This window comes from Malaya genurostris, chromosome 3 (assembly GCF_030247185.1).
Source record: "Malaya genurostris strain Urasoe2022 chromosome 3, Malgen_1.1, whole genome shotgun sequence".
In the NCBI taxonomy this organism is placed as follows: domain Eukaryota; kingdom Metazoa; phylum Arthropoda; class Insecta; order Diptera; family Culicidae; genus Malaya; species Malaya genurostris.
Window position 1 is genome coordinate 242,744,204 of NC_080572.1, and position 18,143 is coordinate 242,762,346.

General features: G+C 39.0%; 2 protein-coding genes across 3 annotated transcripts in view; both read right to left on the bottom strand.

Moving 5' to 3' along the window:
* Window positions 1-221: 221 nt before the first annotated feature.
* LOC131438435 (uncharacterized) lies at window positions 222-2,228 on the bottom strand. The gene is made up of 3 exons (XM_058608453.1): window positions 1,981-2,228; window positions 685-1,917; window positions 222-620 (listed from the first exon to the last, which is right to left on the bottom strand). Exons 1-3 carry the CDS (start codon window positions 2,070-2,072, stop codon window positions 257-259), a joined length of 1,689 nt encoding a protein of 562 aa, XP_058464436.1. The 5' UTR covers window positions 2,073-2,228; the 3' UTR covers window positions 222-256.
* Window positions 2,229-11,434: 9,206 nt separating this feature from the next.
* The window catches only part of LOC131438854 (mediator of RNA polymerase II transcription subunit 13), a 138,156-nt gene continuing 131,447 nt past the window's right edge, over window positions 11,435-18,143 (bottom strand). For both annotated transcript variants that reach the window (XM_058609191.1, XM_058609190.1), the window contains one exon: window positions 11,435-14,124. In XM_058609191.1, the coding sequence (XP_058465174.1) occupies window positions 13,747-14,124 (378 nt within the window). In that variant the 3' untranslated portion in view covers window positions 11,435-13,746. The remainder of the gene's footprint in view (window positions 14,125-18,143) is intronic.

The window sequence follows — 18,143 nt, forward strand, 5'->3', positions numbered from 1 at the left end:
TTTCGAACGTATCGCATTAGGCCGTAATCAAGAATGAGGGTAATTGTTTCGCAGAAGTGGATGTAGAATTTCAGCTAGAGGATGAAGTCTGTGACTGCAATAACCAATTAGTGACACCTTTGAGTACATTACATGGGTACATTTTTGCACAAGAGCCCTATTTGGGGAATCCTTACGACAGCGACAAATATTCGAAGGAAATTCGTATTGAAAAACTAACGTTTCAATTTTTCATTCACCTTTATTGAAGGGTTCATTAATCCCAAACTAACTTTCCCAAAGGGCAACTGCCCCAATCCAATCCGTCGGCTGGCACTTCTGACCAAACACCGTACTGTTTGGGTATCTTAGTACCATCCGCATCTTGCCTGTCAACGTCCAAAGGCTTCCGTCCGACAGCTCGTAAAACATCATCCAAACAATATACTTCGGATTGTGTTTGTTTTCGGCCACCTGTTCTTTTTGGAGTAGAAGTCGTCCTACTCGCACAGGAGGGCTCGTCATGCTGCGTCTCTTCGTCGCCTGCTACGGCCAAGTAATTGAGTGTAAACTTTTCCATCGCAGCCTCGATTGACTCCCGTTTGGACAACTTTAGATGAGGTTCCGCCAAAGCTAGGATTCTTAAAGGAGAGAATTTAAAAAATTAAAATATAAATTTCAACCACGTATAGTACGTTCACTAACATCGGCATAATTTCCTTGGTGTATACGTTCACGTTCAAAATCCGATCGATGAGATAACTTCTCGAGAACCGCAGATGCCATGGACAGTTGGCCGACATTCCAATAATGATTGTGTTCTGCAAATCAACCCTCAATTTGTTTTCGTAGATTTCACGAATCGTTCTGGACATTTTCTTGGTGTGTTCACGACGAACGTACCGAGGCGATCGTGCCGGAAGACTGTTGATGAGCTTCTTGAATTTCTTCAACAAACGAAAAGCTAAAGCTATCTCGATGGCCCAAAATTTCGCTCCTGCTCTTCGTTCGGCCGACTCCTGACCGTCTTCGCAGATGTCGATTAGTTTTTCCATGTATCTCTGAATGTAGCCCCTTGCAACCAGCACTTGAAAGAGACGTTGATGGATACATGCCAGTCCCTGGGTGTTTCCTTTGACCGGTGCTTCAAACATGTACTGGCAGCTAAGGAAGGCATCACAAACGGCTAGTACCGTTTCAGAACATTTGGGCAGTTTCATATTTTCCGAAAGATAACGAACAACATCAAACACAATAGAGTTCAACCGGTCATTTCTGTTGGCCAAAGCGTGCTCCTGCAGAAGTTGGAATTGGGACGGGGTAAGTTTATTTTCCGATGCGCTTAACGTTTGTGCTCCCAGATGCATAGCTTTCGTAGCAACATCGTATATTGCAGCCATGCACATCAGTTCCTGCTGCTGTTTTGCTTCCAAAGTGTTACGTTTTATTTGTTTCGCGTCACAGCTTTGTATCAGCTCCAGCTCGCGTTGCCAGTAGCAAACCTTCAACCAGTTTAGGCAATATTCGGCCGACCGTCGAAATACATCGACCGAAATCGACATCGAAGTGTGAGCGCACAGATGTCTTAATTCTACTATAAACCCTTCGATTCCGATCTTACCAACCCGATTCGATATAGTACCTCTCCGTCCCGCACCACTCTGCTTGTGACTCTCCGTGAGATAGTTAATGAACCTGGTAAAGGCTCCAGAGTAAATGTTTTTGATTTCATCGCTATTGCCGTCTTTTTTATCCCGCTGGCGCTGGGCATCGTAAATCTGTACCTCCAGGATCGTCATCGTGCACAGCACACTGACCGGTGTGTGCCGATTCTGTCGGATCTTCCATACTTTCAATAGCTTCAGACCTGATTCTTTCGAATCTAGGTCCGATACGTCGGAAGAAAAAATGCGATCATAAACGAGTTTGAATTCTTCTCTAAAAATTAAAACAATTTTGGTGTTGAAAGCGGTTATCAAAAAGATAAACTACTAAACGTACCTGTCGAACCATGCTGAAATGTGGGTAGTATTTTTCTTTTTCGAATCAATGCAACTCGCAGGAAATTCTCGAGGTAATGAATCGACATTCATTGTCGTTTTTTTTTTCAGATGCTTGGAATTGTTGAAATAACGGACGAAAATTGATTTAATTCGATTCTATCTTCACCCAGTAATGTAGAACAGAACTGACCGCTATCTCACTTATTACCGTGTTCGGTGCGATGAATGTTTACTTCCATACGCATTCTCCATCATAAACACAACTAAGAAGGTGTATGACAATCTGCTGTCAAAAATGATTCAATCGAAAATCTCCTGCGAACGTGACACCTGTCGTCGTCTAGTTGAAACTTGCATCTTGTGAAGACTGTTCACATCTCTTCACCGAGGAAAAATTGAATACACGAATTGCAAAGATAATGATCATTTGTAGTTTTTTTTTTATAACGACTAATAAGAAACTTTGAAGAGGAATGTAAGCGAACCATTCTAAATGGAGTATTGATTTTAACACAAAATTTTTCTTTTTCGATTACTGTTATGACTTACTCTCAGCAGGTATCGAATTCCTTTTCAGAGTGATTTTTGTTTTTATAGTAAAATTTTTATTCTGGCCTTTTTGCGTAAAAGCTTTACGTGGCCGATCGGCTTACATTTTTGTTACTTAACATATTTTTTGCTATTGGAACTCGTTGTCACCCTTTTTCTAGGGGGAGATGAGTTTCATTTCCATCCAACGAGGATCGGGGGTCACTTCGTCCGGGACTTATCTCATCATCTATTGCTTTCAGTGCGGCAAAATTTCATTTTCAATCGAATAATATAAGATGAAAATGAAATTTATGGCCATTGACCGTCAGAATTATCCCTTCAAATTCATTTGACTTTTGCTGCCATTTTCAAGTGAAGCTTCCAGAATTCATCGTCAGTTGAATAATCGTACTTAGTCATTTGAAGTTTTGCTTGCTCAGTTTCAAGTGTCAAGTAGTCTAGCTGCTTCATTGTCTTCGCTCTTGGTAGTAAGCAATTTCGAACGAATAGAATTATAAATGGAGTAAAGTGTTAAAAATGAAAACTTAAGGAGGAAACAATTAATTTATGTGTATTCTGTGATTGATATTTCAGCTATCTTATTAGGCTTTCAACTATTATCTTGAACCAATTCGAATGTTTACATAAACCTCATTTGAAGGCCGCTCTCACACTATTGAAAGAGATATTTTGTTACTTCAAGAGATCAACTGACGGTGGTTAAACTGAGCCTCGATTGAAGAGAAACGAGTGATGAACTGAATGCTGGTCGTTCGGGCCAAACTTTGTGTGTGTCAGCGAGTGAAGTTTACTGCAGTGGAGAGATCGTCAATGTGTTCCACATTCAGTTTCAATTGAATTGAATGAAATTTTACTGCACTGATTGCTTCATCGTCGGTGTTGTGTGTGATTTCCGTTTTCTTTTCTTTTTCCTTGTTGATCGTAGTCTTGAACTCGTTGAGAGTTGCTGTAGATGCGCCTTGTTGTACATTGGTTGCAGTTGCTGTTGGTTGGAGGGTAAGTTGTTAACTGCAGCTGGTGTACTTTGTTCTATAGGAGATACTGATGGTTTCGTTGAAGGCGATGCTTCATTGTTGTTGGTGGCTGTCACAGATGTACTGGGGTTGCTTGGGGTTGGTGTGAAGGAAGCACCGTTGTCCTTTGGTGTAGTTTTCTCCTTGTCCAGTTTGTCACATGCCTTACCGTAGTGAACAGCTTTTTGGCAATATTGACATGTGGCCATCTGATTGTCATAGGTAACAAGTGATTTGCACGGAGTTCTTGTATCTTGACCGAAAGTCACATAAGAATGTATAGGCCTCTTCAAGCGCATGTGTAACAAAAGTACGCCATTTAGAAAATCGGGGAAAAAGTTCTTTTACTTTTCTTTTTCGATAGAGAGAATCTCTCCGTATTGGGGCATAGTTTTGCGAATATAATAATCGATGACGCTTGAGGGAAGATCATGCACACGCACTTCTATAGCACTATCTTCCATATATACTGGAATGTTGTACTTAATGTTCTCGTGCTCCACATAGTGCACATTGTTATTGTCTTTTGCGAATTGAATTGCATCCAACTCTTTATGAAACTGGATGTAAACAACATTATTTGTCTTATTGCATTGAAGTAAATGCATTTGCTCCTTAAGCAAAGCTTCAAGTTCTCCTATCTAAGGTCGAATTTTGCACTGCCTGAAGTCAACAATAATTGTATTCTTTCGTGCCGGCGGGAGCTTTTGTTCGTTTGGTTCACTGATTTCGAGATCGTTATATTGTTCACTACACAATACTGTTTTTGGTTTTTCAAAGATATTACATTATTCAGTGGATATTTTTACAAAGTGGGCCAAAATAAAATACAGAAGGCCAAAATACCTCTGTTACCCTATTCAGTAAACATGGCAACACCCATTTTACAAGACAATGAATACTTCATTTGATGTTAGAGTAAAAATCATGTAGAAAAGAGAACTACTACTAAATATTATTCAAATTACAACCCTCAAAAGAATCTCCCTCATAAACGATGTATTAAATTAATAATACCAACTATTGTCAAAGGTAAAATAGTACGGTTTGGATAAAACATTGAATAGATGGTTTGGTAGGTTTAATAGTACCCGCTTGTGAGGAATTCTGGCAACCGTCAGAAGGCTGGCTGCATTCCGGCAGCTGTCAATATTGTCCAGGCGAAATTACGTCATTATCTCGCCGCACGTGTCTTGTTTATTTCTCTCTCCCTTCTTTCTTCTCTTTTTTATTCGACTTCATTTAGATATTCGTCAATCCCACATGTCCATACAAAAAAAAAACGAATCTTGAGACGAGGTAAATGAGATTGAAATATGGGTATGTTTGGTAGTGAGAAAGCAATGTTATTGGCAATAACATTTTCCATAATTAGTGTATATGAAGGGCAATAACTTATTGTCTTTCATGTGTACTTTTTTTTTTAAATCCAAGACGCTAGAAATTTAGAAACGATTCAAAACGGTTCTGCCAGTCTTGTATGGCAAGAATCCGACAGAAACAAAACCGATAATAACCGCTAGGCGAAATTCTCGGCCGGAAACGGTTGTTGCATTGTTGCCAGACTTTTGCCGGAATTCTGGCAGAATTTCGGCGAAAATGGCTGGCAGACATAGCCAGCCGTCTGGGGGGAAATCTGCCCGCCGCATACAAGTGGGTACACGTGAGAGCTCTCGATATAAGTTATCAAAAAAAATTCACTGGATTAACACTTAGAAGTATCTAAAATAGGGTTAGTATAACAATAGTAATCTTTTTTGCAGATTACTCGACCTTCAATCAACAAATTTTGGTAAAATCGAATACACTGTCTTCGCTTCGGCTCTAAGAAGTAATTCTGCCGAAAAAATAGTTCAAGAATTTTGCGATACTGATGTTGCACCGAAGCGAATGCGCCTATTTTCATCTTACCCTTATAGTTAACGCTCTTATAATTTTTTTTGACGAAAACCACTACATTTTGCATAAAAATCAAGAAAATAACAGATCGGCTGAAAAGTTCGTATCGTTTCTATGAGAGGGCGCCACTAGAATTAAATCCATACCATTTTCAGTTAGTACCAACCTTCAAAAGATACGTGTATAAATTTGACAGCTGTCTGATTATTAGTTTGATGAAAAAAGGTGCCGCCGATACCAAAAAATGGCTTGATGAGTGTTATCCAGACTCTGCACCGGGCGAAGCAACAATTCGTAAGTGGTTTGCAAAATTTCGTACTGGTCATATGAGCACCGAAGACGATGAACGCAGTGGACGTCCAAAAGAGGCTGTTACCGATGAAAACGTGAAAAAAATCCACAAAATGATTTTCAATGACCGTAAAGTGAAGCTGACACCCTAAAGATATCAAAGGAACGTGTTGGACATATTATTCACGAATATTTGGATATGAGAAAGCTTTGTGCAAAATGGGTGCCGCGTGAGCTCACAATCGATCAAAAACAACAACGAATTGATGATTCTGAGCAGTGTTTGGAGCTGTTATATCGAAATAAAACCGATTTTTTTCGTCGATATATAACAATGGACGAAACATGGCTCCATCACTTCACTCCGGAGTCCAATCGACAGTCAGCTGAGTGGACTGCACGGTAAATCGTACTACAAAAATGGTATCGAAAAGTTGGAAGATCGCTATAATCGCTGTATCGTCTCTGATGGCAATTATGTTGGATAATAAAAACGAATTTTGGCAAAAAAATGTGTGTTTCTATTAAACGATACGAACTTTTCAGCCGAACTGTTACAGTACATAAACTTTGAAAAAAACGATACATTTTGAAGTACGCATTTCATCTAATCAGAAGATTTATTTTCATAATCTCATTCGTTTTGCCACAGAGAACAGACATTCAAGCTAGTACAAACTTTTTCAAAAAAAGCTGTGTAAAGCATACAAGTAAAAATCCGTTAAAAATTACCGTTGCGAACGACTTCGCACGCCTGAATTACCATTGTATGAAAACTCGAATGCAAGAGCCCATAAGAGGTTACAGGGCTGCTCGAAGCGTCTCTACAGGAGAATTGCTACTTGGTGATTGCTTTTTAAAACAACCGTTAAATTTCTTACACACATTAAAATCTCTACTTCGATGTCTGTTCTCTGTGGTTTTGCCTTTCTCATATAGAAAGATTATGCAATCACTGTGCAAACCGACTTTAGAACCGAGGCTCGGAAAACCGAGTGTCATATACCATTCGACTCAGTTTGTCGAGTACGTAAAATATCTGTGTGTGTGTGTGTTTGTAACGTTTTTTCGCACTTATTTTTCTCGGATATGAGAAGGCCTATTTCCACAAACTTAGATTCAAATGAAAGGTCTTATGGACTTCCGGTTCCGGAATAATGGGGTAAAATTTTAAAAAAAATTGTGAAAATAAGTGCATCAACTTTTCGTCTTCGCCTCACCGATTTTGACGAACTTAGATTCAAATGGAAACTCTTACGGTCCCATACAAAATTCCTGAAATTTGTGTAGATCTGACTTCCGGTTTCGGAGTTACGGGATAAAATGTGCAAAAAAAAAAAACATATGTGCACTATTTTTTCTCAGACATGGCGTGACCGATTTTTACAAATTGAAAGGTCTTATATCCAAACGAAGGGTCTTATGGTCCTTCACAGAACATCTGAATTTCATTTGGATCCGACTTCCAATTCCGGAATTGTAAGGTGATTAGTGTAAAAATTCCAATTTCGAATTACTTACTCGCTTTTCTCAGAGATGGCTTGACCGATTTAAACAAACTTGAACCTACACCCGGGCGACTCTGACTCCGAGCAGACCCTGTCAGTTTGGAGTGAAATCAATCTTCAGTTCAGCAACGCCATCGCACGGCATCACATTCAACATATCATATCAATTGTATGGGTGCGCAGTGCTGCTATTTTGGGGCGAACGAATTTGACATTTCTCTCCCCTTCTTCTATGTATGAGATTCGATGCGGACTCGCCTGACGGCGCCATACTCGCAGAAAAGTATGTTGCCAATAATTTGTTCGGGACATGTGAGAGCTAGATATCTTATTAATATGATGTCTTTGCTCCAAGTAAAACGAACACCTGATACGCGCCCTAAACAACAACTCATAAAAAAAGAAAAAATAAACAAACTTGCATGGATGCGACGTGCGACGAGGAGTGAAACTACGCGATTGGAGTCCGATCTAGAGCGACCTCAGGTTGCTAAAACAAACATATTAAAAGTTGTTTGGACGACTCTGGATCAGCTCTCGGGCTGCTCTGACCAATAAATGAAAACGGTATTAAATTCAAATGAATGGTTTTATGGTCCCATACAAAACTTCTGAATTTCATTTGGATCCGACTTCCGGTTGCAGAGTTATAGGGTAAAGGGCTTGAAAACTTGTATATCGGAAGGTGTGGCAAGACTGCCAGAGGGGCAAGTGTGCCATCCCCACCATTTTCACATAGAATGAGCATTTATCATAAATATACACATTTTGGTTTGTTCATTGAATATCCACGATTTAATTTCACATTGCTTCTATTTGTCTCATTTATTTATTTGGTCGTGAAACCCAAACAAACCAAATCTTGTAATTAGGACACAGATAATATAAGAACGAGGTCTTACAAAATAAGAGTTTTTCAATTGTTCTCCATTTGCTAGGGTTTCATTTTAATGTCAGATCATTGGTATAATATTTGTTAAAAATTGAATATCGATAATTGATTTATTAGTAACATAGTACCATGATTTTGCAATCGGTTCATAAGGGGGCAAGTTCGCCATATTGCTATGGAGCAGGTGTGCCATAACGGATGATCGACAAACCTAACCTCAAAGTCGATCAGTGTTGAAACATTCATTGTAAACAAACAACTAAAAGTAGGTTGTGAACGATGGTACGGACATACAAGAGGGGTTTTTCGCGTAAAAAGTTGTCAAACACAACCATGCTTGCTGCAATCCGGTCCTTGCACGGTGGTGTTTCAACAATTCGACATGCCGCGGAAAACTTTAGAGAAGTAAATGATGATTATTTTTTTAATACACGTAATATCTAAAATAAACATGAATCTTATTGATTGCATTAAGGAAAGCAGTACAGTTGAGGGAATCTAATTAAATTACGGAGAAAATGTAATTATTGTTAGGGTAGCGGTTCTGCCCCACATAAAGGGCACTTATGCCCCGCATTGAAAATATTGAGCTCCTCAACATCCGAAAATTACATGTATTGATTATTGTATTGTTTTGTTTATCAATAATGTTTTTGGGCTATCGAGGGCACTCCTGAAAGTACTTCATAGACGTATCAATTATCAAAATCAAGCGTTAATTTATTGTAGAAACGCGAAAATTCTTAGCATGGCACACTTGCCCCATCATCCCTTACCATCACTTAGAGGGGCGAAGAAGACGTAAAACCTGTGTAACCCGCAGAGAAATAGAGCATGTTTAAAATAACAAAACTGTTAGTAGATTTTCAAATTTGATTTATGATGCTTTCTAGCTAGAGTATGATTATTTTGAACTAATATTTTCCTTCAGCATCAACAATTTTCTCTGTTTGATTTGAACCAAAATTTTTGTCTAGTCAAATGAACAAAGTATCTGTTTCGGATGAACTAACTATTTATTATATGTCAACCAAAGTTGAGTTGATGTTATCGACCATGTCTACGTTGATTAAATCCTGCTATACGTTTATATCAAGAAAAAAATTGGTTAAATTTATCTATGATCGAGTTTGTATTATGATAAAACTAACTTTAATGTTTAATTGAACCATACAAGTTTTATTTCTTATAAACCATAGCAATTTTTTTCCCGCGCGAATAAGCCAGAGCATTTTTCCCCCGCAGATAAAGTATGTGTGCGCTTTTTAAGTGAAATTTTATCTACTTCTTTCATTTCTCAGGAATTTTCAAAAATTGAAGCGTATGTATTTATGAAAATTTACATTACATAACAGATTTTTTTTACAACAAAATATTTGATGCAGAAATCTTCACCGGACTGATGAAGCACAAAGTCATTGAATACTAATTTAAAGACCAGGGCTTGTGGTATGTGAATGATTGGATCGTCTTGCGTTTCGATAAAAGGGCTACATGTCTTGAAATATTATAATTTCGATCAAAATCATGATTTTTATGAATTTGAAAGCGAAATAAAAGTACTATCATAAATTACCTTACGAATTAATTTGAAAAAAATCATTTTATTTTTTGAACAAACAAAAAAGTATGATTATAACATACAAAATGTGAGTTGGTATAACTAAATTTAAGTTCATTTATTTCTACTAAAAAGTTAGTAAATTCGAAGCGCTACAATTATTAACTTTAACTAGAGTTCGTTTATTTCGAACTAATTTTCTAAATTGAATTTACTTCGAAATTGTTTGTCAAGAAATTGACAGGAACGCACAAGTAAAATATTTGTTATTTTTATCAAAATATGGATTGAATCATACTAATCCGTTGAGAAAAATTAATTATCACGTTTTGTAGTTTCAAGCAGCAATATTTGCTATATCAAGCCTGATTTTCTTTTGTCACTATTTCAATAAAATAATTCGTTGTGTGAGCCCCAAATTTTGTTATCTTTACAATTTTTTTCTCTGCGTGATAATGCCTTTCTCATATGTAATACTGTGGTAATGTTTCTCTTCGATTTTTAAAAGAAACCAAGGGATTGTTTGTGCATTAACTAGTATGACATATACAGAATGAAACAGTGCTTTGCATGTGTAGGTCATCCTTAAGAAAACAAAGTGGGTTAATTCGGGTATAAAGGGAGTCGATTCCTACCAACCAACATGACATACAAGCTCTACCACACTCTCATTGAACATAACTCAAAATTGAGTGACACAACACTCATATTCATAAAAAGTGCACGTACTCTAAACGTACTCTCTCTCTCTCTCTCTCTCTTTCTTCAAAGAGCGTGTAGGGTTTGTTCAAATTTTGAAGCTTTTTTTTATACGATTTTGGCATCGTACTCTAAACAACGGTTTCAATTTTTGTTGAATCCGAAAGTATGCAGTAATTTTTGGTACAACCATAAAACCTTTCATTTAACCCTAAGATTGATAAGGTAATATCGGTTATGCAATCACTTAGAAAAGTGAGTGAGATCCATTTTTGAGCATATCACTATTCACCCGGATTCTGCAATCCGACGGACTTGTGATACAAACGAATCTACACTTTAATTCGGGAACGAATTTTACATTCTTTATTCCGTTCGAATTGTACGATTCGATCGACTCTCGTTCGGGAACACTTGAAATTTCGAACACGAACCATCAAAGCTGTCAACACTACTCACACGTTCTATATTATTTATATTAATCATTTCTTAGTAAACGAAACCGTCACACTTGTATAAACAAATTAGAACGATTCTAAACCGAACAGAAGTAATACGTACGCAAGTCGATCGAGTAATGTTCGAAAATTGAACAACTCGAACGAATTATATTCGAGTTCATGCCCAACTCGAACGGAATGCAGAAAGGAAATAGCACATTCGATCGGAATATTCCGAATCAATCGACGTACACAATAGGGCTGAATATTTATCACACTTTATCCTATAACTCCGAACCCGGAAGTGGGACCTGGGTAAAATACAGGAATTCCGTATTGGATCACAAGACCTTTCATTTGAATCCTAGTTGGTAAAAACACAGAGTTGGCAAAGCACAAACAGAAAGTTAAAGAGATTGCTTAGCTTGACGAACTGAGTCGAATGGTATATGACACTTGACCCTCAGGGCCAATTTTTACTAGTCGATTTTTCAAGTGATTTCATAACCTTTCTATATGAGAAAGGCAAAAGGATACGAAATCATCCTGTAATGGGTTGGAAAGCATGTCACCCGATTCAAAGACAAACACCACAGCTTTCAATAATGCTCCATTTATTTTCATGATTTTTTTGTAAACGAAACCTTAACATATACAAGTATTAATAGTTTATATAATTCATGTATAGTAATTAATTCATATCAATTACAATTCATTAATATTAATAGTTTTTTGTTTGTTTCTGTCGAATAATATTCTTGTTTGCATTTTCTGTTCTGGCTTTCGTGTCAAAATCAACGCTTTCGCTCACAATCTCGTGCTTTCACTTATTCATTGTTCTGTTAAATAACTCACATGTACATTTAACTTTCATCATCACTTCATTTAAGTGGTACTTTGTCTTAGTTTAGATTTTGTATTTAATGTTTTTTTTTCGGTGTGTGTGATTCTCTTACTTAGATGGAAAATTCTGCTTATCAGTGGAAACATTTTTTACAATTTGGCCTAACCCCACGACAGAAACGTGCTTCTTACTCTTATTTGCTCCGGTTTCGTTCATTCCATTGTCTATACACGGCCGCGACCCATCCATGATCACCATGTTTATCCCACCGGCTGGATAGGGGACCAGAACAAAAACATGCAAATCACACATGGACAGCCGTTTTCTGGCGGAACTCACCTCTCTCCTTCGAGTAAGTTGATGATTCCTTGATTCCTTTTATTATGTCCTCAATTACACTAGCTTTTCAGTTGACTTGCTTTCACCCGTCAGTGAAGCAAATAATATTCTGTCTCATTCTTGTTCTAATACTTGCTAATAAAGTTTTTTTTATTTGTTTTCACTAGTTACAAACCTATGGATTCAAACACCACGTTTACTAAGTTAGCAATTAAAAGTAATTTTCTCTTTGATTCGATTTCTTTGTCCCCTTTCGCTTCGCGACTGTGGTCTGGTCGGTGTTTGTGTGTGTGTGTGTGAATGTGTAGAAGTGTGAGTGTGTTTGTGTGTAAGTGTGAGTTTATGTGTTTAGAATGCCTCTTGGAAAATCAATAATTTGTTAATCATGGGAACATGATTCTTCTAACGTGTGTGTCATTCTTACTTTGTCGAGTTACTGCTGGCTTATCTGACTACACTTACGGTCTAGCGTTTGTATTTTCACTATATATAATATGAGCTTTTATGATTTGGTCTCTCTTGGGGATGGGCAAAGAGATGAATTGAAATAAATATTGTTCCATTTCTTCTCGTGTCGTGTGTTCAAAAGTCCTGTGGTTTAGCTTTGACCTAGGATAATTCTTTAGTGCAGTATACCCTACACTCTACAGCATTAGATCATATTTACAGAAGTATGTACATACTTGACAATGGTGATAATTCACCGAACGGATGATTCTTCCATTGTTCAATCTCGTTAGATGAGTGTCGTTTGTCCATTTGTCCTAACCATAACTGCTTCATTTGTTGGATTTTCATATTAACTAACACGTACAAGAGTCTCACCTACTTAATTCATTTTAAAACACTAATCCGATGAGCTTTTCTAAATTGCATGTTGTCGTCTGGGTAGACTAAAAATGTACAAGTGATCGGAGCTATTTTCAGTTTATTAGCTAGATAAAAATGTACATGATTTCCTAGATTGTTTCCACTATAGTTCTATAACTTCTCGCTACTCAATTGACGTCTCGCTGTGTTGTATTTACAATTACTATTAATTTTACAATAAATTGTAACATTCGCTACGATTTTTCTTGTTTAATCTCCTTTTGTTACATTCGGTAAAAAAAAATCCGGCCCAACGCAAACAAGGTATGTCTCCGTTGAAAGCGATTGAATAATAAAAAAAAAAAACAATACTGCTTGCAGACAGACAATCCTATTAATTTTCTCTAGGTTTAAAAGCTTTTGGCTTCCCTCATACACTGTGATTCATCAAAACGAAAAACGAAAATACTTACAGTCATTGTCGAGAGCTTAACAATCGATGTTAAAAAAAACGCATGCCATAAATTAGAATAAATTTTAAAACCAGATCTTGGCTGTTGTATAAATTTACATGCTACGTTGCAAATAATTTACATTTCTTACTAAATTTTGATCCTCCAGCATCATTATAAATACTTTCCACTTGACCTAAAATAAAACTACGCGTGAGTGTTTCAGTAATATCGAACCTGGCTGGCTTAGCAAATGTCCAGGGAGAACTGTATTTGATCTTCGATGCGCAGTTGCATTCGAACCAATCCCTCACTATTCTAGTGAACCATTAACCTTTACTGTTGTATCAGTTTCCTATACCCCTAATATCACAGACAGGCGGGAAAAGAAAGAGAACGACCATTCTTCCATAATAGTACCGGTTCCGAGTGTTAATATGTGTGTATGTGTGTGAGTTGCTGTCTTACGCCAACGCCGCGGTCATGTGGTACAACTGCATCAGCACTTGCACATGAATGGGCAAACAGGACAACCGATCGTGGGTGTTGGAATCCATGGCGAGCCACGAGAGTACGTTATAACCTTCCAGTACGAAGCGCAGCACGTCGGCCGTCATGTTCGAGTCCAACGGGTGCTCGGTGGTCGACTGGGACTGGGCCATCGGATCGTCGTTATTCTGCAAAATCTGGAAACTGTTCAGGTGCAGCGCTATCCGAAGGAACACCGGACAGACGTTCTCCAGATGCGGACAGGAAGACCAGAACCAGGACGGCATTCGCCCGGTCGGTGCGGTCGATACCAGATAACCGATGGCCATCGGTTGCTGGGCAAGGGAACCAACCTGGAAAAAGGAAACTCGGTTTTAGTGGTGGTTTGTGTAATTATTTGTTTGTGTTAGATTGGAGAGACTTTCAGTTGTAAAAATATTCATCTCGAGCTTTATTTCCTGGGCATTTTTGAACACATTCCTACTAAGTGTAGCATTTCACATTGTAAAATATCGAAATTACGACCCACGTTGACCGATAAAGCTTTTCTGTTGTACACAATATCATATACAAGACAGGTTACAAGTGAACGAATGGAGATGCACACCGTTCTGAACAGCAATAGAACCCAGTGGATTTTGTCGACTCGCGTCGGTCCGATTATCGGCCCGATTATCGAACCGATTGAACATGATATCGGCCCGATCGCAGCGCTTCAATCGGCCCGTCATCGGACAATTCTTCACCATTTGCATCAACAGCGTCAACCTGAAAAAGCTTTACGTATTCATTATGTATCGCTACCAAACACCAAACAAGGAACTTTCGAACCGACCGAAGTATCTGTCATTTATTTTATTTCGATCATAGAGGCTTTAACCTTAAGGTCATATACAATTTTTGACAAAAATTTCAGTAGTATGAGATAACCACAAACAACCAGGGTGGTAAGTCGATTGCCGATTTCAATTTCCTTTTTTTTTTTTTTTTCATTTACCTATGGCGGCGTCATATACATTCACAACATTGTATTGTACGCACCTCGAGGATGAAACACCTTGACGTCAGTCAAGTAGAAAACGTTACGCTCGCCGGATAGCAAGAAATCGCTCGAATAAAATTATTGATTTTATTGACTGTGAATATATTCGTTTTATTCTCTCCGTATCCGTGGCTCCCACATTGGTGACCCCGACGCGATTTTTTTTTTAATTCGTGAACCGGAATTGCGTTTTTTTGCTAAAAAAAACTGGTATTCCGTATAGTAAAATTCACGGTACGCCATTTTGTAAAAAATAAACATGGCTCAAGTTTCGGGATCCGGAGATCCCTTGGACGGATTGGACGTACCTTTTCCATCGTCACGAGATGCACACATTACCGCAGCAGTTTCCGTCAAATTACCGGAGTTCTGGAAAACGGATCCGCTCATGTGGTTTGCCCAGGTTGAGGCTCAATTTTCGCTTGCTGGGATTCAGAGCGACCTAACCAAATTTCACCACATAATTGCTAAGGTGGATCAGACAGTCTTGCGGCATATTTCCGATATAGTCGCAAATCCTCCTGCACAGGATAAGTAGGTAACTGTAAAAAACCGTCTAATCTCCCGATTCGAGTTGTCGGCACAGGAAAAATTCGAAAAGCTACTTAATTCCTGTGATCTTGGTGATATGCATCCGACTCACCTGCTAGCTAAAATGCAGGAGCTGGCTACAAATCTAAACGTAAACGACGAGTTAATGAGAATGTTGTTCATGCAACGGATGCCAACGAGCATACGTGCAGTTTTAGCGATTTGTGAGAATAAACTTGATCAGCTAGCGGAAATGGCTGATAAGATGGTCGACTCCTCTGGTCATCAGATAGCCATCGCATCTCTTCCTGCTGCTATTACGAATATACAAGATCTGGAAATCCAAATTGCTGCACTGTCCAGCGAAGTGCGACGATTGAGAACGGTGGAAAATGGAAATCGGTCCCGTTCTTCATCACGTCGCCGTAACGACCCACAGTCTTCGCAGGACATTTGTTGGTATCATCGTAAATTTCGAGAGGCCGCACAACAATGTCGATCTCCGTGCCGGTATTCGAAACCAAAAAACTAAAATCCTTCTCATCCCAAACGGCGGGGGTGGGAGCTAAAACGAACAGCAGCCGTCTAACTATTTTCGATCGGACAGCAAACAAACGATTTTTAATAGATACCGGATCAGATCTCTCAATAATTCCAGCTACAATGAAGGATAAAAAGGGAAATCAAAGTCAATGGGAACTGCACGCTGCAAACGGAACAATTATAAAAACGTTCGGACAGCGTTTCGTTACAACAGATATGGGTCTACGTCGTAGATTCTCATGGAATTTCATAGTCGCTGATGTAACTACACCTATAATAGGCGCGGATTTCCTGGCCCATTTTGGGATTGTTGTGGATCTGAAACGTCGCCGGCTGATCGATTCAATTACGAAATTGCACTCAATCGGCGGATTAGCAACTCCTACACTGTGCAATATAACAACCGTGGTAGGAAATCACCCATATAGAAATTTGTTGGAAGAGTTCCGTGAGGTTACACTACCGTCTACCCTGCGTTCCGAAGTTCAACATGACGTAACCCATCATATCCTTACAAAAGGGCCACCGTTGTCTTGTAAAAGTCGTCGACTTCCTCCAGATAAATTGAAAGCCGCTAAACAAGAATTCGAGACGATGTTAGAGCTTGGGATATGTCGTCATTCCAGCAGTTCCTGGGCAAGCGCACTGCACTGTGTGCCCAAAAAGAATGGTTGTTGGAGATTCGTTGGCGATTACAGACGTCTAAATGCTGTTACCGTACCGGACCGATACCCGGTACCGCATATCCATGACCTTCTTAACGCACTTCATGGTAAGTCTATTTTCACAACACTCGATTTGGAACGGGCCTACCATCAGATTCCTGTGGAGGAAATCGATATACCAAAAACCGCCGTGATTACACCATTCGGACTTTTCGAATTTACAAGAATGCAGTTCGGACTATGTAATGCATCGCAGACTTTCCAACGCTTCATGCATAAGATCCTCGGCGATCTCGATTTCGTCATTATTTTTGTGGACGACATTTGTATCGCCTCCGCTAACGAAGAACAGCACCGTTATCACATTCGGTGCGTGCTAGAGCGCCTTCACAAGCATGGATTGGTTATAAACCTCTCGAAGAGTCGATTTGCACAGCGCGAAGTGGAATTTCTCGGCTATCTCGTGAATCACGACGGAATTCGACCACTACCGGATAGAATACAAGCGCTCCAAAACTATAAGTTACCAACTACAGTCAAGGAGCTTCGCCGGTTTTTAGCTCTAATAAATGGTTATAAACGTTTTCTCCCGCACGCTACGGACCAACAAGCCCCCCTTCGCAATCTTATACAAGGAAACCGAAAAAATGACTCAAGAAAATTAGACTGGTGCGACAACGCTGAAAAGGCTTTCGTAAACTGCAAGCAAAGCATTGCGAATGCAACTCTTTTGCATTATCCTGATCCAACCAAACGTTTAAGTTTGATGGTAGATGCGTCGAATACTTCGGCCGGAGCAGTACTTCAGCAGTATAACGGCAGTCACTGGCATCCGCTGGGTTTTTTCTCACAGAAATTCTCCGAGGCTCAAACAAAATACTCAACGTTCGAGAGAGAATTAACCGCCATAAAATTAGCAGTACAATACTTTCGACACTTGCTGGAAGCTAGGAAATTCACAATTTTTACTGATCATCGACCACTAACCTACGCTTTGAGATCAGCAAAAAACGATTATTTACCGCACGAGGAGCGGTACCTCGGTTATATTTCTCAATTCACATCAGATATCCAGCATATTAGTGGTAGTAAAAACGAGATTGCAGACGCTCTATCTCGCGTAGCGACGATTTCCTTTCCGCAATCGCTGAATTTTGAGGAGTTAGCGACTGAACAAATCCATGATGCGGAATTAAAAAGATTATTGGCCTCTGACAGACCAACATCGATTAAGCTGGTTTTGAAAGCATTGCCAAGCACACAGACAGGGATTTATTGTGATGTATCGCTTAATGATCGGATTCGTCCGTACGTACCAGAAAAACTTCGCTTCAAGATCATGGAGATTTTACACACAGTCTCACATCCAGGCATTCGGGCTACCAGAAAGTTGATAAAAGAACGATTCGTCTGGTCATCTATTAACAAAGACATCAAGACGTATGTTCAGTCATGCGATAGGTGTCAACGATCAAAAATCAATCGACATACTTCATCACCCCTACAAGCCTTCAATATTCCCAAGACCAGGTTTCAACATGTACATCTCGACCTTGTTGGTCCATTGACCTCATCGAACGGTAGGCGTTAC